This window comes from Rhipicephalus sanguineus, chromosome 3, assembly GCF_013339695.2.
Source record: "Rhipicephalus sanguineus isolate Rsan-2018 chromosome 3, BIME_Rsan_1.4, whole genome shotgun sequence".
Taxonomy (NCBI): Eukaryota; Metazoa; Arthropoda; class Arachnida; order Ixodida; family Ixodidae; genus Rhipicephalus; species Rhipicephalus sanguineus.
In genome coordinates this window covers 199,688,054-199,714,916 of record NC_051178.1, presented here as the reverse complement: position 1 = coordinate 199,714,916, position 26,863 = coordinate 199,688,054, and the positions used below count along the sequence as shown (strand labels likewise).

The following is a 26,863-nucleotide window of genomic DNA, read 5'->3' as shown; positions in this document are numbered from 1 at the left end:
GAGCGGTCACAGCGCGGCGAGCTTGGCCGGGGGTTCGCTGCTGATGCGCAAAATGCCCATCCGCGGTTCTGAGGAGCCAGCGGGCGATGCGATTCGTTGCTTGCGATGAAGGACACTGCGGCTTCTTCGCTTTCGCATGTCCGCTAGCGCGATGTTCTTTCTCGCAAAGTTCAGATTATTCTCGTACATCGGCACTGTGAGCGGAGTTACCCCTAGCCACAACATCGGGTAGAAAGCTCGGCTGCGATGTGCGTGGCCGCGGTGCCCGATGTTTCAAAGTACATCGTGCTCGATTGCGAGTACAAAGAGTTGTCCTGCGGTGGTCTTCATCATAAGCTCCGGAGTGCTGATAAGAAGAACCTCTAACAGTGGGTCCAACGAGTCCACGCTATTACAGTCGCACATCTGCGTTGTTCTACGCACATCTGCGATGTTTGCGACAAGTGCGGTGCGCTATCGTAATCTGATGATTGAGCTTTTGCTTGCAGCTGCCAAACTAAAGCGTTCTAAATTATCGTTGACCCGTGAACACAGAACGAGTGCGAACGCATCACTAAGTAGCGCAATTTTTTGACAGTCATGACCTCGCGACGCACAAGCAGCAGATGACGATCCTGAAGCGAGCATCACGGCAGAAGCAGCCAATCGTAGGCCTCGAATTGAACTTCAAACATGTGCTTTTTGTACGCTTGTTACTGAATGGAGGAGCTAGCTGAAACGAAGAACTTGAACATGGAGAAATGCTTTTTACGACGAGCCAAAAATGGTGGCACCCGGTTGCGCCGTTGCCGAGCTATAATTTTGAAAAATGCTGTATTTTTTTTTTGCAATTTCCGCAATTTTCGCCAAGTCGGAAGACGCAAAAAATTTTTTCTAGGACTTCTACGTAGTTTTCAGTGAAGATATTTTGGAATCAGATAGAAAATGTGCTACAGAAACTGAAACTGCGGCCAGCAGCGTGCATTTGCACCGTCACTGAACGAAAGACGAACGCCCAAACAACGGCCACTTTCAAAGCACCCCGTCGCGTCCCCGTGGCAGCCGCAGGCGACCTCGTTCACCAGTTGCACGCTTGAGAGCAGCACTATAGGCTTCCCAAGCAACGCTTAGTGGCGCTGCTGCTCTTGACAGGCAGCGCCATCTCTGGCAGAAAAAGAGAAACTGGGGTGTTAGCAGCGCGCCTTTTCCCTTCTCTCCACCGCGTTGCCGCTCGCTTTGCACGTGCAGAGCTCTCGCGGTGCACTTGCGCCGCCTCACAATGTACCGCTTGCAGTGCGGCTTCAAAAGGATTTTCAAGCTTGACTGGCACTTCCGAAAAGCGAACTTGATAAAATGAGAAAGCCTCGTCAATCACGTTAACGGTGAAGAGCAGACGATCGACAACAACGACGCCCAACTCAAAGCGAAATGCATTTCCCAAGTCGCGATTACACCGTGTAGGACGTATACCTCGAGGTAAGTCTCATTCTGTCATGTTAAAGATGAATAATGGTCCACATGCACTCCGAAATGAAGCCGTACACGCTATCGATGTTCTGCGGCGTGGACTACAAATCATATGATTGTTGTTTTGATATGGCATGCTTACAGTAGCAGCAGTGTACTTTTGTGAACAAACGTTTGCGGCGTGCGAAAAAAAGATTATACGGCCATGGCACTGCTTCCTGAGAAGGTTAGAGTCAAGTCCTCCGTGCCGCTGGAGAATCACCCGCCGATTAAGACGCGAGGCAGCTAGCTGAGCTTTAACTACTGTGAAGCAAGATGAACTGCTCGCCTCGTTTTTTTCGGCTCTCGCGTCATGCTTGCAGTCTCTTTTTATGATATCGACTTGACAGGCGTATAAAACCTGTTGCGTGAACGCGGCTAGAAAATCGCACAAAGTCAGAAGGTGGTTACTTCAAGGTTGCAATTGCAAAGCATGTATTAAGTGCCAGTTATATTTAGTGGCTTAAATATATATCACCCTAATAAAGTGACAAAAACAAAGCAAACCTGCAGAATGACGTCGAAGCTTGCTGCAAATGCACAGACGTCCGTTCCGGCGTGATAAAGCAGCCTTCCCAACGCGTGAAATGCAGGCGCCGTACTTCTGACGATGTGCCGAGTTCAGTTGAATTCAACCAACCGCGCAATGCTAACGGTATAACGCGAATGTGAACATTCAACAACGACGGGTAGCTCTCACGAACACGGGGAATCAAAACACAAAGTTGCTTCACCTACAACCGTAACTGGACTAACAATATGAGAAGACAGCGAGTAATCATTAATGTAGTCGCTGCGTGCATGCGCCGCGTTACTTACCGATTCAGGTAGTCGGAACGAACGAAAGCGATGAACTCAGACAGCCAAAATAGAAGGCGAGACAGCGCTGTCAGCTATCCACGCTTGCCCCCTTTATTTCTCGTACGACACGCCCGGGAAACAATTCGGTTTAACACGTGAATCGTGTGCCTTGGTGTTGTCTGCACTGTTGTGGCTGGCCGCTAAACCGCAATATTTCGGACCACGCTTGCGCTTCCGCGGGGTCGCTTCTGCCATCGCGAAAATGCGCAGCTTCCCACAGCAAGCCTCTCGGTTCAACGTACCCAGCTGACGGCCCCCCAGTTACCCGCACCGAGCGAAGAATGCGTGCGCACGTGCGCTACCGCTACCGTGAAAGGGGCCGAGTCGGCCACGCAGAAGGTTCAGAGCTTTCCGACAGAGCCGCAGCACGGCGCTGTCGTTGCGCCGCAAACTTGAGCTTGGGTTCCCTATAGCAGTGCGCTCGCGGCCCGTCACGTGGCCTCTTTTCAAATCTCGTGGGCTTTCTTTACAACGCGGAAAAAATAACACTGCGAGACGTATCGTACAGGAAACAATTCAGTTCGTGGTTTCTAAAAGTGCTCTACAGCCCAGTGTTCATATTTCGGGTTTTCAGCCAATAATTAAAAAGTTAAGTAATTAAAAATAATTAACTAATTAGTTTAGGGGAAAATTGCGTGAAAAACTTAAATGACAGGTTATGTACTGCATATACCAGAATATACCTTTCATTAGCACGGTGTATTACAGATTGTGCATGCATGCATGACAAACAAGCCGTATATAGTGAACTAGATGTCCTGACATGAATGACTTCATTTGCCTCAAAGAAAACAAGGCGATGTATGCAGCTCATTGCTGGCTGCTTCGCATTACACTGATTCCCACAGTGTGTGGGATTTGCCGGATTTTTTGTTCTTACAACATTTCATTGGCTTTGACAGTGCTTTGATTTAGCAGACATGAATTAACTAATTAGTTTAGGGGAAAATAAAAAGTAGCCTGAGTATCTATAGGCTAGTGCGAGTAGTCTAGGTTTGGTTCAATTTGCCTCTGAAGTGCCTTTCATTTTCAAAGTCTTGGCTCAAGTTATGTGGGACAACCTGTATACCAAAATTGGCATGGCATAACATGAGTGCGTGAAAAACTTAAATGACAGGTTATGTACTGCATATACCAGAATATACCTTTCATTAGCACGGTGTATTACAGATTGTGCATGCATGCATGACAAACAAGCCGTATATAGTGAACTAGATGTCCTGACATGAATGACTTCATTTGCCTCAAAGAAAACAAGGCGATGTATGCAGCTCATTGCTGGCTGCTTCGCATTACACTGATTCCCACAGTGTGTGGGATTTGCCGGATTTTTTGTTCTTACAACATTTCATTGGCTTTGACAGTGCTTTGATTTAGCAGACATGATCACAGTAGCATTCGTGCCAAGGCTAGGCAATATACACTGTTGGGGCAAGTCGGACAAACTTCCGTGAACAGTCTAGCGCACTGAGATGAACACGCTGAATCAAACTGAACATGAAATGGCTCATAACGTGCGCATTATTCATGCACAAAAGCTCGTACCAAGGTGCTTGCTCCCTGTGGATGGTGTGCCATATGTGGTGGACCTCCAGCCACCCTCGGCAAGGGCCCGCCTTGGTACGCTGGACTGGGCTGGAACAGGTGGCCTCCACTGCCCAGTGGGGAGCCTGGCTGTTGCTGCTGTGGTTGATGGAGTTGTTGCTGCTGCTGTTGATTATGTTGCTGCTGTTGATGGTGTTGCTGCTGCTGGTGATGCTGTTGCTGGTGTTGATGCTGCTGCTGCTGCTGTTGGTGATGCATAGGGGCCCCAGGAGGGAATACATTTCCGAATTGGCCTTGTAGGTGTTGCTGCTGTTGCTGATGAGGCTGTTGCTGCTGATGCTGTTGTTGGTGCTGAGGCTGATGCAGTTGCTGCTGTTGTCGCATAGGCAACCCTGAATGTACAAAGAAGACATGCCAGGACCATATTCACATCAAATTACTCTTGATTACGCGTGCACGAATGTTTGAGAGCTTTAAACTTATGAGTGTGCGAATACTGAAATTTCACTTCGAATCGAATAGTGTCGAATAGTGGCCAAAAATATCGAATCGAACATTAAATATTTTATTGAAAATTGAAAGAAAGAACAAAGAAATGATATCAGATCACGTCCTCGAGCCCATAATAACATGGTGAGTGACTGCTACCGAAAGACTACAAATTGTCGTGCAGAAACACAGGCTGTTTCACCTGACCTGGCTTCAGGCTCTCTCGCCATGTTGTTACGGTGTTTCCTAAAGTTGAAAACATGCGCTCACTGAGCTACCTTTATTTATCTATGTTATTTACATGAAACGTGTACTGCCTGTTATGGCAAGACAACGAAAAATCAGAAACGCTACGTCGTGGTGACAGCTTCATTACGCGCTTGTTTGGGAGGGTTTTTTTTTTTCTTTTCAGCTTTTATGGGCAGGTAGGCATGTTGATAGAAGAGCCGCCATTCCAGTCAGCAGCGGCACTTCTAATCTTTCAACGGCCAACAGAGGGCGTACAGTAGCTAGATCTTTCTCCCTATGGTCACGCAATACGGCTCATTTGATAACGGTAATGTGCTTCATCGTCGTGAGTGGTTCGGGCCCAAAAATCTTCGGGCGCTCGTTCACAGTAGCGCTTAACTTTTAAACTGCGCGCCGGAATGATGCGATTTTTCTCAACGAGTGGTGCGGTGTGGCAGTGGCGAGCGCGCAGTGTGAAGAAATTTTCACATGAAAAGCCAATCACCGAGGGTTTCACGAACCAAAGTCAGGACATTTTACGGCGCTTGGAGCATACGCCACCGACTACGCAAGGAGTCCGTCCCTTTATTTCAGAAGTGAAGTTGTGAAGGGCTTGACAGTTTTCTCATGTGTTTTTTTTTTTACGTGCTTAAATCACAATCTGCTTTAAAATAAACATGTGCTCGCTTTTGAACAAGGATATCAGCGAAAGTTTTAACAAAAGGCCTACTGTAACAACATTAGTGTTAGTTTTAGCCACCCCACCTTAACCAAGTTGCACCATTGGCCTTTGTCGCGTTTTAGATATTCGTCCTGTCGAATTATTCGATTACGTATCATTCGATTCGACTTCGAAACTTGAACAATCGCACACCCCTACTTTAAACATTCAAACGAATATTACAGTATGCATATGTTTAACCACATCACACTGGTTCCCAAATAACTGCTGGACAATATGTAAGCAAAGTAAATCGCACTTTCACAAGTAAGTAGGGGTGTGCGAACAGTGAAATTTCACCTTGAATCGAATTTGAATCGAATAGTGCTGAATAGTGGCCAAAAATATCGAATATCGAATAGTATATTTACACGAAATGAGTACCGCCAGTTACGGCAAGACAAAGGAAAAACCAGGAACGCTACGGCATGACGACAGTTTTATTACGCACTTGTTCGAGAGTGGCTTTTGTTTCAGCTTTTATGGGTGTGCAGGCATGTTGATAGAAGAGCCACCATTCCAGTCAGCAGCGCCACTTCTAACCTCCTAACGGCTAACAGAGGGGTGTACGGTAACTAGTTTTTTTCCCCGTGGTCGCGCAATACGGCTCATCTGACAACGGTAATTAATGTGCTTCATCGCCATGGGTGCTCCAGGCCCAAAAATCTTCGGCCGCCCGTTCACAGCAGCGTTTTAACTGAGTGCCGGAACGATAGGAGTTTTTGAACGAGTGGTTCGGTGCGGCAGTGGCGACTGCCCAGCGTGCACAAATTTTTACATGCAAAGCCAATAACTGAGGGTTTCGCAGGCCAAAGTCAGGACGTTTTACTACGCCTGCGGCATACACAACCGAACTACGCAAGAAGTCAGTGCCTTCGTTTCGGGAACGAAGTCGTGAAGGGCTTGACAGTTTTCTCATGTCTTTTTCTACGTGCGGAAATTACATAATCTCGTTTAAGATCAGCATGGGCTCGCTTCTGAACCAGGATGTTGGTGAAAGCTTTAACGAAAGGCCTACTGTAACAATGTTAGCATTAGTTTTCGCCACCCCACCATAACCAATTGGCCTTTGTCGCGTTTTGGATATCCGTCCGGTCGAATTATTCGAAACTTCAAATACAGTCGAACCCACTTATAACGATCCCACATATAACGATCTATCGGTTATAACGACCATATTTGGGTGCACTTACGATTTTCCTATGCTAACCATTGAAGCTGCGTACAGATATAGCGAACATTTTTCAAAGCCTCCTACTTTTACAACGAACACTTCAGACACGGTCGCGGTAAAAATATGGTGCATACGAAGCGAAAAAAAGTTAAAATATGCCTTCTAAAGCGTGACAGAGGGGCGCGCTCGCGCGTGCCCCGCTCCGGTTTACTCGCGACTAAGATACCCAGATCGGCGAGCACCGCACGCAGATTTCGGACGCTGCGAGCGAGGTCGCTCACTTTTCAGGCGTTTCTTCAGTGGTGGAATGGCAGTGGGGAAAAAAAAATAGTAGGCATCATGAAGCCTTGCGGTCAGCTTTCGCACAGTAACCTTTCCTGACGCCGTTCTCTGCAGCTACGACCACCTGCGATGAACCAAACAATGCCTTGGAACGCAAGAAGGCATAAATGCAATTGAAGTGATAACCGCGATAACTTTCCATCGCAAAAAGGTTCACTGCGTCCCTACTCGTCGACGCCACAATGTGCCGCGAAAAGTCGTCCGTCTTTCCGGTAACGGCAGAGACCGGTCGATCGGCGATAACGATTTCCGCGCGACTGCGGCAATGCCTTCGCGGATAAGCATCAGAAAAGAGCGAAGGCGAGGTGGCGGCCGTCGATGAACGTGCCATTATGCCTTATAGCCGACAACCTTATCACAGTCATCTGTAGATATCTGCTCGGCTGCGCGTGTGGCGTACTACCCCGTACACTGCGGATTGACGGCGGTACGAGCGCGCCATGCTGCCGTTCGCAAGTTCGCCGCCGCCGCGTCGTGCGAGACCGCTTTAAAGTGCACGTCGCTTTGTAGAAACGAAATTAGCTCGCTGTTGTTGAGCGGCGCGGGCACCGAGAAATGTCGATACACTGACAGCGAGCGTATACTGAGTGTTTGACTAGGTGACAACTCAAGTGCGCCGCGCATCGTCGTGCAGGGCCGCGAGAGCATCGCGGAGACGTAGAGTGTGCGTTGCTTGGAAAATACTTGTTTTCGCCGCGTTGAACGAAGAGGCTAGTCGCCGCACCCGTGCGCGGTCCGGAGTGAAGCAAGCACGAAGAACGTACAAACGCGCGCATACGGCATACAGCAAGCGACCCGGCAGTGACTCCGCGACCCGAGTAGGCGACGCGCTGCACGCAACTAGCCAGGGATGATCGGCTCCACGTCGCGGTACCGCGCTTCGGTGAAACGGTGTCGGCTCATTGCAAAGGCGGTTAATTCACTCGTGAGCACGCAGCGGGCGTCGCTTCATGACGCGAAAAGGCTTAGCTTGTCACCGAAGGGGTTGTTAGCACTTTAACAAAAGTGCACAAAAAAAAAAAAAAAAACGGCTTGGCCGCTAAGCGCACGTTTTTAAGGGCGAGTCCATATACAACGAACTACTGATATAACGACCACTTTTCGCGACACTTTCGAGTTCGTTATAAACGGGTTCGACTGTACTAGCTATTCGAAAGTCGAATCAAATTATTCGATTAGGTACTATTCGATTCAAATTCAAAACTTGAATATTCGCACATCCCTACAAGTAAGTTGGAAATTGTGTATTGCAATCAAGCAGATGTCAATGTTGACCATATTTACAATGAAAAAAAAAAAAAAAAGAAATACTGATTCTCGATAAAAGTGCACCTACAGAGCAACCATATTTTGTCGTGTATAACCTGCACAATATATTCAAAAATTTCAGAATGAATGCCGGGGTCTGGTTATACGGGAATTTTGGTGCGCAAGTTGGCTTTCTGGCAATACACGGGGATCCTTTTTTTTTTCTGCAGCTTCATATATTTTTTCTGAAGCTTTATATTTTCGCTGTTTGTACTTAGGCGTGCGCATTATATGCAAGGGCGGGTTATACACAAAAAAAATATGGTATATATGGTATCCTTTAAAAACAAGGGAGCTTTCCCTATGCATGCTGTAGGCAGTACTCACTGTGTTGCACGGGATCTGGAGGAGCCCTGGCTGTTGGAGGGGACCGCCAAGGGTCTAATGGCTGTGGCTGCAGGAAGAAAAAATGTAGTGCATATTGTGAAAACAAGTGCCACAACAATACACTCAAACCTCATTATAACAAAGTCACATCTGCCACGAAAATAACTTCGTTATATCCGAAAATTCGTTATAAACGTTTATTTGTAACACTGTAGCTGTTACAAGACTATTCTTCATTTACTTTGTTATAACCGATAATTCGTTATATCCGTGTTCGTTATAACGAGGTTTGAGTGTACCTGTTAATCTTCAGACAGCGCAGTGGTACATTAATACACATGGCAAATCAATTCTGCGAAAAACCGCAAGATGAAACAAGGCTTACGCTAAATAGAAAATTTGTCGCTCACCACTTAGTCCACAGAAAGCTGCAGATTCCCTGGAAATTTCAAAAAGCTTTCCCTCTAAAACAGTAACAATAATAATTGTTGAGGTTAACGTCCCAAAACCACGATATGATTATGAGAGATGTGTAATGAAGGGCTCCGGAAATTTCGACCCCCTGGGGTTCTTTAACGTGCACCTAAATCTAACTAAGCACACGAGCCTCAAGCATTCTTGCCTCCATCGAAAATGCGGCTGCCGTGGCCGGGATTTGATCCCGCGACCTGCGGGTCAGCAGTCTAGCACCATAACCACTAGAATACCACGGCGGGTCCCTCTAAACAGTAGGTCAAGCAGCTAAGATGATTACAGTGGCTCTGTTCACAACTTCCTTCTGTTGACGGATGCTGGCTTCTGGCTCGTGAACCTGACTTTCTATTACTTTGATCAGAAAACCCAACTTTGGTTGATGTGGGCTGTGCTGGTGGGATTGGTAGACCAGACAATCATGGATAGTACGTATGATTTTAAGACCTCCTCCACCTTGTAGGCGAAAAGCAGGTGTGCATTGGATTTGAGGGCACGTTAGATTACAGTAAATACGGTATACAAATAGATCACTGTACGTTTAAAAAACCGAAACAGTTGCCAAGTGGCTCTTTTTTGTTTTGGTTTCTGAGACACACAGTGGTCTATTTATAATCATTCTCTCAACAAAAAATTCCTGTTGTTAGCACTTTTTGATCTAGTCCCCTGTTCATCTTTGTTACTTTGCAGTTATGCACAAATTCATGCTTAATTGCTCAAACACTATCCAACTCATTTTGTTTACAGTATAACCTCATTACAACAGACCTTCATAGTGAAGAGGATTTTGGTCTGTTGTAAAGGGAGTGTGTAAAATCCAAGTACTGTTACAACAGACTTTTATGTAAGCGCTGAATGGGTCTGTTATAACCAGAGAGAATTATGAGTCACAAACATGGTCCTATTTTTAACGGGGGACCAAAAAAAAAAATTGTGATTTTTGGAAAATGGCATTTTCAGTTTCCGTAGTCCATTTCTTATCTGATTCCAAAATATCTTCACTGAGAACTACGTAGAAGCGTTATAAAATTTTTTTTTTGCGTCTGCTGACTTGGCGAAAACTGCGGAAAAAGCAAAAAAAGAAAAAATGTATTTCAAAATTATATAGCTTGACAACGGTGCAACCGGGCGCCACCATTTTGGGCTCGTCGTAAAGAGCATTTCTCTGTGTTCAAGTTCTCCATTTCAGCTAGCTGCTCAATTCAGTAACAAGCGTACAAAAAGCACATGTTTGAAGTTCAATTCAAGGCCTCCGATTGGCTGCTTCTGCCATGATGCTCGCTTCGGGATTGTCGTCTGCTGCTTGTGCGTTGCGAAGTCGTGGCTGTCGAAAATTGTGCTACTGTGCTCACGGGTCGATGATAATTTAGAATGCTTTAGTTTGGCAGCTGCAAGCGGAAGCTCAATCATCAGATTACGATAGCGCGCCGCACTAGTCGCGAACATCACAGACGTGCGTAGAACATCGCAGATGTGCGACTGTAATAGCGTTGACTGGTTGGAGCCACTGTTAGAGGTTTTTCTTACCAGTACTTCAGAGCTCATGTCGAGGGCCACCGCGCGACATCTCTGTACTCGCAATCGAGCATGACATACTTTGAAAGGTCGAGCACCCTGGCCATGCACATTGCAACTGAGCTTTCTACTCGATGTCGTGGCTAGGCCTAACTTCCTTCAAGGTGCCGATGTACGAGACAAATCCGAACTTTGTGGGCAAGAACATCGTGCTAGCGGACATGCGTAAGCAAAGAAGCCGCAATGTCCTTCGTCGCAAGTAACGAATCGCATCGCCCGCTGGCTCCTCAGAACCGCGGATGGGCATTTTGCACATCGGCAGCGGACACCCCCGGCAAAGCTCGCCGTGCAGAGACCACTCAGTGGCAGCGGCCAGCAATTTCGTGCTTCAGCGCCCCAAAACGCAACACCAAGTACGCTGCGTGCCGATGTTTTGTTGCTACAGCTAGGCATAGCTGATCATCGACAGACTGGATATCGGTGGCCTTCGTTACGGTACGTCGATATCCGCGGCGCGCTGTTCCCGTCCCGAAAGTATGCCAGGCGATGTTTGAAGTCGGAAGTTATTGAACTTGGTATGTCCGTGGTAGAAAAGTCCGCTCTAAAGGAGTCCTGACCACCTTGCTGGCCTGACATTTTAGTCAATTATATCCGAATGTCCATTTACAGTCGAAACCCGCAATAACGAGAGAATGAGAGAATCCCGAGAGAATGAAATTCTCTCATGATTTCGGCGAATGCCCATAGGAGTCAATGCATTTCATAACTCGCGACTACGAAAGATATTCATGCCGCAGTCCCTGATTAACGAAATTTTTTAAGGGGGGAGGTGGCATTGAAAAAAAACTTTTTTGTTTGTTGACCTAGAGCAATGAAATTTGGCATGCATACTAATAAGTGTCTTGTATAGGGAAATATGCAGTTTCATCATGATACCTTGAGTAGTTCTCAAGTTACATCATGCTACATGGTCCAATTATATGGTCTGCTTGTGGAAAGCCTAGCGCTGTAACAAAACATGCCAGGAAGCTGCAAATGGTGTTGATCTTTACTCAAAAGAAGACTACAGGGTATGACACTCTCAGAATTGTTTAGTAAATTCTCTTTTTTTTTTTAGAGATCATCATGGCTGCTGACACACATTGTCAGAAACAGTGTCATGGACAAATCATCATCTAGAAAAATAACTGGGCCATAAACAAGAAATTGAAGAATGTCATACCCACAAGCAGTGTTCAGGGATTCAGGAAAAAGAAACTGAATCAAAATCGGTCCAATCATTCCCGTGCTACTCTTTCCACGAGCAATGCACAATGTCCAAAACACACTTGTGAGAAAAAGCCTATCAAAGTTTTCGAAGTTGTTTACATTTGTTAGAAGGCACCAGCACTGTAGTCCTTGGTGTTCTTGTGTAGAGGCAACCTTTTGCGTCTCTGCCCTTTCACTTCATGCATGTGCGATGACTTCCTTGCTCGCTGAGCGTCTTTTTAGCAGCCCTGTGGAGGGTAAGGGCCCCAGGTTGCACACCCATTGCAGCACAAATCTTGGTGTAAGCTTGAAAGTTGCCTGCATTGTACCTCGCAACTGCCTCATGGACTGCTACTTCCACAGTGAAGTGGGAGGCATGCTGCTGCTTAGAAATTAGTGACCAAATCACCGAGTGAAGGCTTTCAGCAGCATTTTGTGTCTTGTTGCCACTGCAACGAGCCTGCAGTTGAGGGTCAGACAGGTGTTGGTACACTGGCCGCAACGCTTCAACAACTTTGTTGGGCAGGTTATACGTGTGTGGAAGTTGTGGCTTCCCCTCTGCCTCTGCTGCACGGTGCCTGCACCAGCTGCGGGCACCGGAAGGACAGAGCTCTTGATGAGGTTCTGCATCTGTCGATGAAACATTATGAAAGGTGGCCATCACTGCTTTCTTCATATCTTCGACGTCCGTGTTGCTTCGCAGTGCTAGGCCATAATAGCTGGTGAGCCTTTTGATCAAGTCCTGCGTCAGGCCAATGTTGTCACGGATAGCCATGCCATAACAACTAGTCAGTCTTTTAATCAGGTCTTCAGTCAGGCTGCCCCATCCTCCTAGTCTATCATTCTTGCTTCTTGACACATGTGTTGGAGAGCTGTACCCATCCTCTCTTTGACATGATTTATACAGTCTTCTTTAGCCAGTGGAATAAATCTGTATGTTCTTTCTTCAGAGTGAGGGAAGTATCACTGTCTTCATCACAAACAATGCATGCGTACCGGAGGTCATTCTTTCCAGTGACCTTCTGAATAAAATTAAGGTGGGGGACGTGGCATTTTCCTTCGTAGGTTTTGATGAAAATTGGCACAGTTATTGCAAACATTTCTGGGATCAAATATCTGAGCAGTTTATTCAATAACGCGAGTTCGTCAGATATAAATTCAACTCCCTGCTTCACACACGCCACGCTCATTTGCAAACCCCGCCTGTGATGCGTTTCATCATCCACTCGGTCGCGGAAACGGTAATTTGCGAGGCATTCGTTATTTTCGAAGATTCATCAGAGCTAGCGGCGATACCAAGCACGAATCCAAACGTGCCTAAATTGCGTCACCAGCGCTTTCTTTCAAGCCGATGTACTCGGCCGCGGGGTCCGGGAAGTCGGCGCACGATATGCTGGCTGGCGGCATTCGGTGACAATGCACAATGCTCCTAGCCGCGGCGACGAAACATCGGCGCACATAACGTGCTTGGTCTCGCATTTTGCGGCGCCGACGCACGAAATTGCTAGCCGCTGTTCCGAGCGGTCAATGCGCGACGAGCTTGGCCGGGAGGTCCGCTGCCGATTCGTAAAATGTCCATCCGCACTTTCGAGGAGCCAGCGGACGATGCAATTTGCTGCTTGTGACGAAGCACAGTGCGGCTTGTCCACTAGCGCGATGTCCCTGCCCGCAAAGTTCGGATTCGTCTCGTAAACCAGCGCCGTGAGCGGAGTTAGGCCTAGCCACGACTCCGAGCAGTAAGCTCGGTCGCGGTGTGCGTGGCCGCGGTGCCCGATGTTTCAAAGCAAGTCATGTTCGATCGCGAGTACAAAGAGTAGCGAAGTTATTCGTCTCGGAGTACGAAGTGCTGACAAGCTGAACTTCTACCCGAGACGGGCATCTGCGATGTTCGCGACGAGCGCGGCACGCTATCGTCTATCGTACACTGATGACGGCGCTTCCGCTTGCAGCTGTCAAACTACAGGGTAATCATATTCTAAATTATCGTCGACCCGTGCACACAGGACGAGTGAACCCGTCACTAAGTAGCGCGATTTTCGAGTCGTAACATCGGGTAACATCGCGACGCGTAAGCAGCAGACGGCTGTCCTCTCGGAGCGAGCATCGGACCAATGACGAGGCGTGCTGGAGCAACATGGCGGACGCGGCCAATCGGAGGCCTCGAAACGACCTTCAGAGATTTGCTTTTTGTGCGCTTGTTTTCAAAGGGAGGCGCCAGCTGAGGCGGGGAATTTGAAAACGAAGAAATGCTCTTTACGGCGAGCTCAAAATGGCGGCGCCCGGTTGTGCCGTTGCGGAGCAAGACTTTTTTGAAAACCACCGTTTTTTTGCGATCTCCACAATAATTTTCGCCAACTCAGCACGTGCAACAAATTTTTTAAAGCACTTCTAGGTGGTTTTCAGTGAAGATATTTTGGAATCAGATAGAAAAAGGGCTACAGAAACTGAAAATGTGATTTTCAAAAAATCGATTTTTTTGCCATTTTGCACAATACGAAAGCCGCGTCCCCCCTTAAACACGAGTGCGCAAATAATCTACTCTCGCAACATTAACTACATTCGAAAACTGCTGAAATGCATTCATGCTACACTTAAATTGTGCAAAACTATTGCTACAGTGCACTTGAGAAGCAGCTGCCATCATTGTTCACAAAAAAACATAAAGCTGGCGACAATGATGATGATGACGGCTTGCCGAAACACCTGCTCGTTATCGCGGACTACGTAGCGAAATCCACATTCCTCGTGGAGTTTCGTTCATTGGCTTGGCTCTTTGCTTGGCTTTGTCGGCTTTGCGCGCACATGGTCGCCTGTGTGGAGCCATTTGTGGAGCGTTTTCTTGGTCGCTGGGTGCAACGTGAACTGTGTGTTGCGATTGCTCCGTCCGATTTCACTGCCTGCGAAGATGCCGCCTCCAACGAAAAAGTGGAAGTTCATCACGCTGGAAGATAAGGCTGCTATTATCAGTGAGGTGGAAAAGGGCAGGAAAAAATGGACATCGCCGAAGAATTCGGCGTTGCGTGCAGCTCGCTGTCCACGATTCTGCGCTGATCCAGCGGAGCTGGAAAAAGGTTCGCCTGTAGGCGGACTTGATGACGGTACTGATGACAGCACAGTGCCGCCGTCACTGACCAGTGCATGGGGCGAATTTTGTGCTGTGGCAAACGAGATTCCCGATCGAGAGGCATGAAATTGCTGCATGGTAAGGCCCACCAAAGCAAACTTACTGACTTTTGGAAATAAAATGTGTTTTTTATAAATTCCATGTCTTTTCTGCCGCATTCTCGCACCAACGACATTCCTGCAAAAGCAAAATTTTGTGCTTTCCCCGCCGATTTCGTTATTGCGGGTTTCAACTGTACTAGAATCCGTTGTAAACGAAGCTCAACCAATGTAACAATTATAGAGGTCGGCACAACGCCGAAAATTGGTATGTAATACAGTAAAAGCTCGTTGATTCGACACCCGTTAATTCGGAAATTCGGATAATTCGGACAGCTCTATTGGTCCCGGCCAAAGTGCATGTTAATCTATGGGACCAAACCTTCGTTAATTCGTCAGAATTGGGCTCTGCACCGCTTAATTCGGACAAATGCTGAAGGCTGCCGCTACACAAAAGTGTGGTAAAGCAGAGCTGGCACCACTGAAGCGAAACCGAAAGCTGAGTGACATCGCCATCGTCATCAAATAGTGGGGGCGATCGCAGCGTCACCGAACGCCGGCGTCTTCTTTCTTCGCTCCATTGCGCCTGCGACGCCATTTTCCCTTGTGTTGTGTCGGCACAGTCTCTCCTTGCGGAGTTCTCTTTTTTTTTCCCCGTTGTGACCATGTTTACATGTGAGGCCCGAGCATGCGGCAGTGGCTGACGATGGCATCGACGAGGTGTCAGCCGAGTCCACCGACAATGACTGCCCGACCTTCGATGCTGTCCTTCCCACAGATATGACCCTTCAAGACTACATCGCGATTGATGATTGTGTCGCCACGACTGGTCTCCTGCCCGATCAAGAAATCATTATTGATGTCGCGACCTCATCGCACCTCACGGGAAGTCTCGGAGACACTTTTGATATTAGAGGACGTTTGCCTGAGCACTTCCGATAGTTTGTTACCATAGAACATAGAAAGTCTGTTAACATAGAACATGGTGTTATTGACGTGGTCAAAACAGAAGTGTCACAATGGCACTTGAATGTTAAAAAGGCAATCAAGGAACAAAATGCAAGAGGACATTTCTTGAAGTCATGCATGCTCTTAACTTGCTCCCCAACCGAAGTGAGTGAGAAATGTCTGTATACCAGCTTTTCACAGTGCCTTTGTGGCTTGAAAGAGCCGCTGCCATAAGCATGCACATACCCTAAATGTATCAGTTCCCAGTGGGGGCTGCGGTCCACCGAACTCAGAGGACCTTGAACCTTGCGTCGGTACCTCAAAGCCTCCAGACTGTCCACCTATCACGAAGTGATCCAAGGCCTGCATGCAATCATGCAACTCTGTTGGCACCCATCACCACAGCTGCACAGAGCCTGCAGTCTTACTGTATTTACATGATTGTAGGTCAACTTACAATCGAAACTGAAGCATGTACTGCTAGTAATGGCAAGATGAACAAAAGTTCAGGGACACCTTGGCAAGTTTATAACTTTACATTTGCTTTCCAGCTCTTACCATAGACCATAGAAAGTGAGGGGGGTATGGTGGAAAATGCAAATTCCCCACCACCTGACCTCTCGCTTTCTTGCTTTTTTTCTTTTTTTAACAAAGTTAAAAAGGGGGAGGTGGGGGTCGGTCCTTGAAAAAGAACGTTGGCTCCAGAAACACCCCGTGTTCGAGAATTTTTCATCTCTTCCAAGCTGTACCATAGTGAGGTTAGTTCATGAGTCCGTGCATAGAGTCAGAAAAGTGAGCAATAAGGTGAACCAGCAAGACAATGGACAGTCTCCATTGGTGCAAAGCCATGAGAGTACATCACTCACGGGTGGGAAGTGCTGGGGTGGCAGGTTCGGACGGGCCACATGATGTGACGGCTGCTGGGGTGGATGGAGTAGGGCGGCCGAGACAAAAGGCTCTGTACGAAGCACAAGGGGAGGGCCCCCCTGTGACACAAATGGGGGTCGCATGAAGGGTTCCGGCTGCCGATTCCCAAATGGTGGCGGTCCCCGTGCATTTGGAAAGGGTTGAATGCCCAAGTGTGCTCCTGCAAGACAAACACGAGGAGAACACCAGCAAGTTTTGCACTATGAATGCTGTACAGTGGAAGCTCATTAGTTTGAATTCCACGGGGACCAAAAATCGGCTAGAATAAAACAGAGTTCAAAGTAAACAGAGCTTAAATATAGCACCCAATGACCTAAGCTGCATTCCCAGAGAGGTACAGCCTAGGTTTTGCCTGTGCTGTCTTTGCAGGCACTGGCACAGTAAGTAGATAAGCAGGTTTTTTAGAATTGGGTCGGGGTTTGTTAATACAAGGCGAGTATTCACGTGGAAGTAGAGGAAGCAGTTGTCGTAGGCTAAAGAAAAGGAGGAGCCCTCTTTTGCAGCCCAAAAGGAGGCACAGTACACAGGGAAGTATAAGAGAAGGGAAGAAGGAGAAGATTTAAACTTCAGTACTTTGATACCTTTTCCTACATAAGCTCGTGTGAGCTCACAACAACAGCCAATTTTGGAGGCGATTTTGTCCACCGTTCCTGCCACCGGTGTCTGTCACAGCTATCGCTCACAATGAGAAAAAAAAAAAAAGCCAGGGTTTGACACGAAATTAAACCCAGGTATTGTGCGCAGCAATCAGGTGTTCTGCCACAAAGCCATGCCAGTGCTTGAAAATTCCTCGGAAAAATACCCTATGCAGTCGAACCCACTTATAATGATCCGAGACATAACGATCTAATGGCTATAACGACCATACTTTGGTGCACTAATGATTTTCCGATGCTACCCATTGGAACTGCATCCAGATATAATGAACATTTCGCAAAGTGTTCCACTGTTACAATGAACACTTCAGACATGGTCGCGATTTAAAAAAGGAATAACAAAAGGTCAGGCCTTCAGAAGCACGAGAGAGGCGCGCACACTGCTCCAGTTTAATAAGGAAGAAGATATCCTATCAGTAAGTACTGCACGCAGATTTCGGTTGCCACAAGTGAGGTCACTCACTTTCTAGGCATTTCTTCAGGGGCAGAATGGCTTTGAAGATATGCCTGGAAAGTGAGTCACCTCGTGGCAGTCCACAATGCCAAACTTATTGACATACCTAAACAGAACATCCAGCGCAACACCAATTTGCAATGTAACGGGCAGGAACATTGCGGGAACGTGTGAATAGGTATTTCTAATAAATAGGTGTCTGTAGATTCTGTGCTGGGACAGGATGCCAGAAACATTATGCGAGGGAAAACGTATATGTGAGGAACGTATAAACGAGGCCCTACTGTACCTGTGAAAGCATCACCGCGTTCGTGCCAAAGTCAAAATCAATGGTTGAACAGTCTCCGTACTTAGCAAAAAGGTTCACGACCTCTTGTGGCACAGTGGGTGTTTAGCCATATCATGAGTTCAAGGCACAGCTAACATTCTACCACAAAAAATGAATGCAGTATGCCTTAAGGGAGGACGCGGCTTTCGTATTGCAAAAAATGGCAAAAAAATCGATTTTCTGAAAATCAAGTTTTCAGTTTCTGGAACCATTTTTCTATCTGATTCCAAAATATCTACACTGAAAACCACCCAGAAGTGCTTCGAAAAGTTTGTTTTGCCCTCCGAGGTGGCGAAAATTATTGTGGAAATCGCAAAAAAAGAGCGATTTTCAAAAAATTGTAGCTCCACGATGGCGTGACCGCGAACCAACTTCTTGGGCTTGTTCGAAAGAGCATCTCTCCGTGTTCAAATTCCCCGCTTCAGCGGGCTCCTCCATTCAGAAAGAAGCGCACAAAAAGCAAACGCAGGAGAGTCGTTCCGAGGCCTCTGATTGGCCGCGTCCGCCATGTTGCCCCAGCTCGGCTCGCCATTGGTCCGATGCTCACTCCGGGAGATCGTCGTCTGCCGATTGCACGTCACGGGTTCACGGCTGTCGAGAATCGCGCTACTTCGTGACACGTTCGCAATTGTTCTGTGTTCACGGCTCGACGATCACTTAGAATATAATTACGCTTTAGTTTGGAGCTGCAAGAGGAAGTTCGATCTGATTACGATGGTGCGCCGCGCTCCTAGCGAACATTGCAAACGCGAGTCTCGGACCGACTCTAGCGTTGACTTCAGCGTCGGATTCGCGGTTAGATGTTTTGATTTCTGCTTATCAGCACTTCTGACATCGTGACGAAGGCCATCGTGGGACAACTCTTACTACTCACGACCACGCATTACGCACTTCGAAGCAACGGGCACCACGGCCTGCGCACCTACTGCTCGAAGTCGTCACTAGGCCTAACTCCGCTCACGGCGCCGTTTAGCGAGACGAACCTCGAACCTTGCGGGCAAGAACAACGCGCTAGCGTACCCGCGGCTATGTGCTTTTTCGCAAGCGGAGAAGCACATTGCTCGCCGGCATTTCGGAACCGCGGATGGGTGGATCGTCATCGTAGCTTCGCATTCGCGAATCGTCACCGAACGCCGCCACCAAGCACATCACGCGCCGGCTCCACGGACCCCGCGGCCGAGCACTTCATGGTCAGAGTGCTGTCAATAAGCACTAGTGATGTGATTTAGACGTGCTTGGAGCTGTGCTTGGTATCGCCGCAGGCGTTTATGAATGTTCTGAAACAATGAAAGCCTCGTAGACTAGCGTTGCCGCGATCGGCCGAATGATAATACGTTCCATACGCGAGAATGGCAAAAGAACGTGTATGAAGCACGGGGACGAATTTTTATCTGCCCGACTTGTGTCACTGAATAAACTGCTCAAAAATCCCTGTGCCACTAACGTCTTGGCCATAACTGTTTGTTATTTGGAACGAAGGCATCGGCTATCATGGTGTGAGCCATTTTCTGTCACAACAAACCTCTCTCTTTATAAAAAATATTCAATGATTCATTGTAATCAATAAGCAAGACATAATTATGATAATGACAGCATAAATAAAGAAACATGTGTAATTATTTCAGTATATGGTCTTATTAGATTGCAATATCTTCTTTTCTGTCATGTCTATCACACCACTCCTTCATACAGAGAACTTGGTTTGAAATCCATACTGGTTTTTTGTAGATCAAAAAAAAGAAGGCGCTTATGAAAAAAGAACAAAGGCACACTGGAGAAAGGCCACATGTCCAAGAAGTGAAACGCCATAAAAAAAAAAAAAGCCAAAGACCACAATCTTTAGGTGTTTTAGAGAAGGCCAAACTTTAAACGCAGTTTTCTCAATACTGTTTTTTTGGCATGTTGCTCAGCTCGTGGAGCAGATATCTTAGCAACTACTACACAGATTTTGATTCCGTTTTTTTTTTCTTTTAATCCTTGAAGTCTTGTTGACAGGATGACATTATTATTTACCTTGCTTAGGGCATAGGTTTTTTTGTATGTGATAATTAGTGCATGAGAAGTTCTGATGCAATACATGAAGCTGATGGGGATGTTATTTTTAAAAAAACTAAAAGGAATAGACAATTTTTAATAATGTCATCCTGCGTAGTGTTCTTTTGAGTAAAGATCAAAACCACTTGGACCTTCCTGGCATGTTTTGTTACAATGCTAGGCTTTTCACCAGCAGAGTATGTCATCAGATTATGTAACATAGTGTAATTTGAAAACTACTCAAGATATCGCAATGAAACTTCATATATAGCTATTCGAGACACTCTTCAGTGTGCCTGCCAAATTTCATTACTCTAGGTCAACAAACAAAAAAGTTTTTTTCGATCGCCACCTCCCCCCTTAATTGGTAGGCATAAAAAGAGCCACTACAGTGGTCAGCGAATACGTCAGGCTCTGTGGAGACTCATTTTGAAGATTCGTCACAACCATGTTTTAGTCGTTATTATGTTTAAAGTGGGTACATATTAGTGATGTTTTACAGTGCCAACTTCTTGGCAAATCCGAGATGACAGCACCCACAGCCAGAGACTAATCGGGGGGGTCTGTATGTACCTTCATTCTGGACACCAGGTCCAAGTCCGGCAGCACCATTGCGAAACTGGGGGTTCACAAAGATCTTGCCACGTGGTCCCTCTGCACCGGCCATCGTTCCCGGGTGAAAAGGTCGCTGGGGTGGAGACTGTGTCCCAAATCGCACAAGGCCTGGGGAGTGCATGGGAAAGGGCGGTGCCACCCATGGCTCAATGTGCTGTGCAGCACCACGATAGCCACCTCGGGAAGGCCCGCCACCACCTCTCTGCGGCATTCAGGATGACAAGATGAACATCAACAGAACACCACCCACGTAGACTACAAAAGAGAGCACAAGGGGAAAGGCCAGAAACATAGGGACCACAAACATTATACCCCTGTCACACGGGGCAACTTAAGTGCACTTTGAGGGAGTGCACTTCGCCGCTAGTGCCATTCGCACGCTGTCACACGGGAACGTTTAGTGACACTCGCTGCAAAGCGCACTTGCCAGCGAGTGCGTTCGCCAAACTCACTTCGCCGAGACGGAGTGTCTAGCCTCGATAGCAGTGGCTCAAAAATAAATAGGTTATTATCCGAAGCCAAGTTCATAGCATTTTTGAACTATCGATTTCTTTATTAGGAATATTCTTATGCATTAAAACGTACTATAATACAAAAAACTACTTTGCTATTCTCGTTCTCAGGCAGTTTACAGCCCTGACCGCTAGGGCATGCCCAGCGCACGCCGTGCAATGGCTGCAGCCGCCGCGTTTGTACGTAAATTTTATTTTAAGGGCTGGTTATAGCTGTAACACAGTATTAATTAAGAAACATTGCCTGAAATAACAAATACCTGTTGTGCTACTTAAGTACCCATCGCCATTACAATCATTTCCAAAGTGCACTTCCCTTTCTCGTGTAGCAGCGCGCTGCCAAAGTGCCATTCTGGGGGCGTAAGTGCACTCGCACAAAATGACACCAAACTTGCCAGTGTGACCGGGGTATTAGAGTGCTAAGCAGTACATAGAAAAGATAGGCAGGCGAGACAGAGAAGTGAGGTTCCAACAGGAAGTCGGTTCCGAAGCCTCACACAACCATCTCCCTGCTTGACTCGCTGCTCAAGTACGGTTTTCAGCCACACACCGTAAAAGTGCACTGATGGTCACACAGCACATATCCACACAGGTCGGTTCGCTCCCACGCTGAGCCCACTCCTAGCCAACTCTAAATGAAAATGTGCAACAAGCACTTTAACATTATCACATGACCAGGTCACATGAACTTTTAAGGTCAGCTTTGTAAATGGTACGTGACAAAACCACACTTATATGTAGGCAACTTGTGAATTTCGTTCAGCATGGCCTCGAATGAGCAAATCGGTATATTTCCGCATTTCACAATATTGAAATTGTCATGTTCACAGGTTTTGAATAAGGTTCAGTTAGGCGTGTCTTTCTTTGCTGTCGCGACTACTATGACTTGCCTCACCTTGTTATTCTGGCCTCTAAAGTTGCCACCACGGCCCCGTCCCCGCCGGTTTGATGGCCTTCTTTCATCACGGCTAAGGTAAGCATCAATCTTGGCTGCATCCTCCTGACTGATGACTGCATCTGCAGGAAGCAGAAGAGCAATAAGGTGTTAACTTGGGCTGGTTTGTGCATACCAAAAGAATAGGGTAACAGTGCAAGGGATGGGACAAACAGTCTGGGATAGGCAAAGTGCTATCAACCACAGTATTTTTCCACAAAGAGTGATACATACAGTTTCTTTTCTGGATGTGTATTTTTGGGTGGGAAAGGAGAATGCCGCCGTGAAATTTTCGCAAATCAGGTCAGAGCTCACAACTGCCTTTGACAGAGTTCCAAGATATGCAATTTCCTTACTCACTAGCGATATTGAGGGAACACTTACGCATATGCCAAATTTTCTTTCGATGCAAAAGGCTTCAAAAATTTCATGTGCACGTTTGTCGCCATAGCACCTCAGTATCAGCGGTAACACCTGCCGTCTTATACGTTTCTCCAAAAGACAGCAAGAACGCAGTCTTGGAGCACAGCTGGCACAAATTATGAGATATTTCCCAAAATGTAGCAAGATGTAGCAGGCTTCAGCTCTTGGCACAGTGTGGTGCAATTGGCACAGCTATCACATAACTGAAATAGGAAGAAAGGTAGGTATGCATAAGAGCTTATTGTCCCAAGTAGGGTGTGACTACTACAGTCTCTTATGGTATAATCATTTAATTAGTTAATAATTTGAATTTCGCATTCTAAGCTACACAGTGGGCAGTGATGGACACCATAGTGTCAGATTCCATATTCATTATGACCACCTCAAGTCATCTAACAAACATCAAAACAAAGTACCGTATATACTCGTGTAATAGCCGCAGGTTTCTTTGGTTGGCTGTTGGCCTGTTTGGTTGGCCATGGATTGTACGCAGAAAAACCTCGCCAAGCAATAACATCACCATGCGTTGCCTAGCAATGCATTGGAGGAAGAAAAGGAGGAGAGGAGAAATGGAGAGGAGAAGAAAAAAATAAAATGAAATAAAATTTCCTGGCAAGGCAGGATTCGAACCCAGGTACCCACAGTCCAAAGGCGAGTGTCGTAACCACTCAGCTATTCAGGCACGCTAGCAGAACAAGCATTTATGGGAACCATATGATTGCGTTGCTATCGGCGAGAGAAAGAGCAAAAATTAGAGAGAGAGAGAAACACAGAGAAGGACAGAGAAAGAAAATAGAGAGAGAAAGAGAGATAGAAAGAGAAAGGGAGAGAAAGAAAGCATAACATAGCCATGTACAGTGTAGTAGAGCAAGGGGGCGGGAAGGGGAAGTGAGGGTGAGAAGGAAAAGGAAGAAGGTAAAGCATAGCATAGCCATGTACACTACAGTGTAGCAAGGGGGTGAGAAAAGGAAGTGAAGGTGAGGAAGAGGTAATGGAGGAGGGAAAGGCCACCAACTCCGCTGTTTCCCCAAGGTCCACTCGTTTCACCTGCACTTAGTGAACCAGTTCACGATGGCGCTGCACTCCAGCATTCGTTTCATGAGTTCAACATGGTGGCCCCACGGTATTCGTTGAGAAAAAGTTCAACCGTCGTGCAAGGCTAGTGCACAAATTCCCTGCACTTGCCATAAAATACTGAGCAAGACCCCCTCCCCGTCGATCGACGTGGGGATAATGCAGGAAAAGTTGGGGAGGGGGCTCTTGCTCGGAATTGCCCCAAAATTAAAGATGGTGGCCAAAATCCCCCTCCTCAAAAAGAAAAAAGAACTCAGTGTACTGGAGCTAAAAAGCTTTACTAAAGGACGCTTGTTCTAATCCATTTCAGGGCTGGCAAACGTGTCTAAGGAGTCGAATCCAAAAACTAGGCACTCTCTCTGCAAGTTCTGGTGCCACGGTATCAATATCAAAAGCAGCCAAGGAGCATTCAGAACATAAAGCAACTGAAAGAGCAGATGGTCACACATATCAGCTTTCCGTGATGTATGTGTGCGCATCTGTACCGCGACCTGCTACTGAGCAAAATGTGAAATGCGCTACATCGCGTGCAGCCTATCATCCCTCACTATAGTCAGTGACAAGGTAAGAATAAAAAGTAAACTGTACCACTGCCCATTTGTATTATGCGCATCCAACTACGGCCGCTCTTTACCATGATGTAACGGTTAAGACGAACCAATGAAAAATGCAACATGGCGCCGTTCGCTACGAGAGGCGAGCTCCCGCTGCACAAAGACCGAGAGCCGTCAATTCGATTTTCCTGTGGTGCTTGTTTCTTCCAGAAGAAGCTCTTTCCTACTGTTATCTACACGTACTACGCATCATCTTCGCCGGTTGTCATTCGTTGCAGTAGAAGCGTGTGACTGTGCCGCGTTTGAAGTGCACCAAAACGGCAGCAGCTCGGAATGTTTTACAACGCTTTAACGCGTTCGGTCACTTCGACAGCGTCAAGTTGCAACACGGCGTGCATTCCCTCCATCGCCCGGATACACCAAGCACATCGCCTGAGGGTCACCACATCGGCGATTGTAGTCGCATTCATTCGTGTGCAGTCAGGTGAAAGAAGTCAGAATGTGCACATCTGTGTACGATTTAGCGCCAGCAAAAGCCATGGCATTAGCGTTGCCACATGTGCGTGTGTGTGTTACTTGGAGCTCGCAACGTGGAATCTTGTTGATCTATTGTGATATACGCTTTACTGTGCTCCTTTAGGAGCGACGTACGTGCGGACGAAGCATAAAAGAAAGAAAACGGCCAACATAGCCTGTTAGTGCAACACAATACGAAAGTAAGCAAACCAGGTGTGGAGAATATACAGTGGCGTGTGCATTGTAAGAAGATAATTGTTGTCATCCGGTGCGTGTGTGATTATGTGACATGTGCCTATTGACGCAGCTGCTTCGTCTTAACGGAATTCAGTCCCACCAGCCCAGAATGATGTGCTAGGTTGAAGTGCCCATCGCGTAAGTCTCACACTCAATGCACAAACGCCTTGCAAGAAAAACGCCGTGCGAGGTGACCATTGTCTTCAAACCGCGAAATGATGCGCGCTACATAATATCGCTGTGACACAGGAACTTTCATTTGCATGGATCGTGATCGTAACTGAAGTGACGCCGCTAAAAGTATTATTAATATAATATCTGCGGTTTAACGTCCCAAAACCACGATATGATTATGAGAGACGCCGTAGTGGAGGGCTCCGGAAATTTTGACCACCTGGGTTTCTTTAACGTGCACCTAAATCTAGGTACACAGGCCTCAAACAATTTCGCCTCCATTGAAATTGTAGCCGCTGCGGCCGGGATTTGATCCCGCGACCTTCGGGTCAGCAGTCGAGGCTAAAAGTATTATTGGATGAAAAAAAAAAAAAAAACCTTTTGTTTTTTAATGGCGTTGCATCATACTTCACAATATCCTATTTGAAATTCTTGCTTTTGTCTAATGCGCGTTTTTTGCCTTTCGTGTGTATTGTGTGCATGTATTAGGCAGTGATAATTTGTTCATATTAAACTACAGTAGGCTCTCGTGAAGCTTATAGTCCGTAGACCCTTTTTTAAATGCTTCCCAGATTTGGGGTGAAAATCACGGGTGTGGCCATTGCGTGGAGGAAGACACTTTTTTCTTACATATTTTTTGGTGCTACTTGCCTTTATTGAACTGCAGTACTCACGTGTACGGGAAAGCAAAAAAAAAAAAGAAAACTCGCTTTCACGCAATTGCATGAATATTATTCCTCACCCTCATCCTCCTTCTCCTTTGAACTCATTGCGCCCTTAAGGGGGGACGTGGGTCCTAAAATTTTTTCTTTATTTTTGAGTCAATATGCACCAAACCTCACTGTCTTGACCAGTTTTTTATGCTGATTTCAAATCTGTAATTAGTTTTTTAATAGCTGCACTAGTTCAAAAGATCTCGAGGTTCGAAAAAATAATTAGTACTTGCTTCTTACGGGGCTTTTAGGAAATTCCGACCTACTAAAACCAATATGTAAGTGCATCGGCCCAATGCCCACATCATGCTGTAGGGGGTGATGCTATTTTTATTCACTTGAGAGCACTGTGAAGGTCAGAAAACAGATGAACACTCACTGGTGGTTATTTTTTCTGATTCACTCTCATTAGTATCTTTAATTAAAATTTATAAAATGGTGCTAGAGTAATGTAAATAGCATCACCCCCCAGATCGTTTCAATACGAGTAAAATGATACCAAATTTGTGATTTTTACTCTGCAACAACATGGAAAAAAACCCCGTAAGGCTGAGTGCGTTGAGCAAAAATATCAAACTGAGAAAAACGCATTTGAAGTTTCAGACAACTGTAACTTTTGTGGAAGTGCAGCCACAGCACTAGTGGTCATATCATTTGATAGGTTTCTTCTTCACGAGAACAGCCATACCAAATATGTGACCATGACCTGCCAATGTACTGGCAAAATCTTCTTTAAAGCCACATAGTGCACCCAGTACCAGAGTGATAAACTCCACCTTTAGCAATTCATAGGCCTGTACCAATTCCTTGCAAGCTAAAGAAATACAAAATTTGTCTATGAATGTGGCTTTGCAACAGGCAAATAAAACAGACAGAGAGATTAAGTAT

General features: G+C 46.5%; 1 protein-coding gene across 3 annotated transcripts in view; it reads right to left on the bottom strand.

The window, feature by feature from the left end:
- The window catches only part of LOC119388070 (RNA-binding protein 33), a 61,513-nt gene that overhangs the window by 17,585 nt on the left and 17,065 nt on the right, over positions 1 to 26,863 (bottom strand). For 2 of the 3 annotated variants that reach the window (XM_037655685.2, XM_049413815.1), the window contains exons 7-12: positions 22,246 to 22,367; positions 20,797 to 21,040; positions 16,691 to 16,911; positions 16,071 to 16,187; positions 8,481 to 8,547; positions 3,892 to 4,283 (exon numbers count right to left, since the gene is read on the bottom strand). In XM_037655685.2, the coding sequence (XP_037511613.1) occupies positions 3,892 to 4,283; positions 8,481 to 8,547; positions 16,071 to 16,187; positions 16,691 to 16,911; positions 20,797 to 21,040; positions 22,246 to 22,367 (1,163 nt within the window). The remainder of the gene's footprint in view (positions 1 to 3,891; positions 4,284 to 8,480; positions 8,548 to 16,070; positions 16,188 to 16,690; positions 16,912 to 20,796; positions 21,041 to 22,245; positions 22,368 to 26,863) is intronic. The other variant, XM_037655686.2, reaches the window with a different exon arrangement.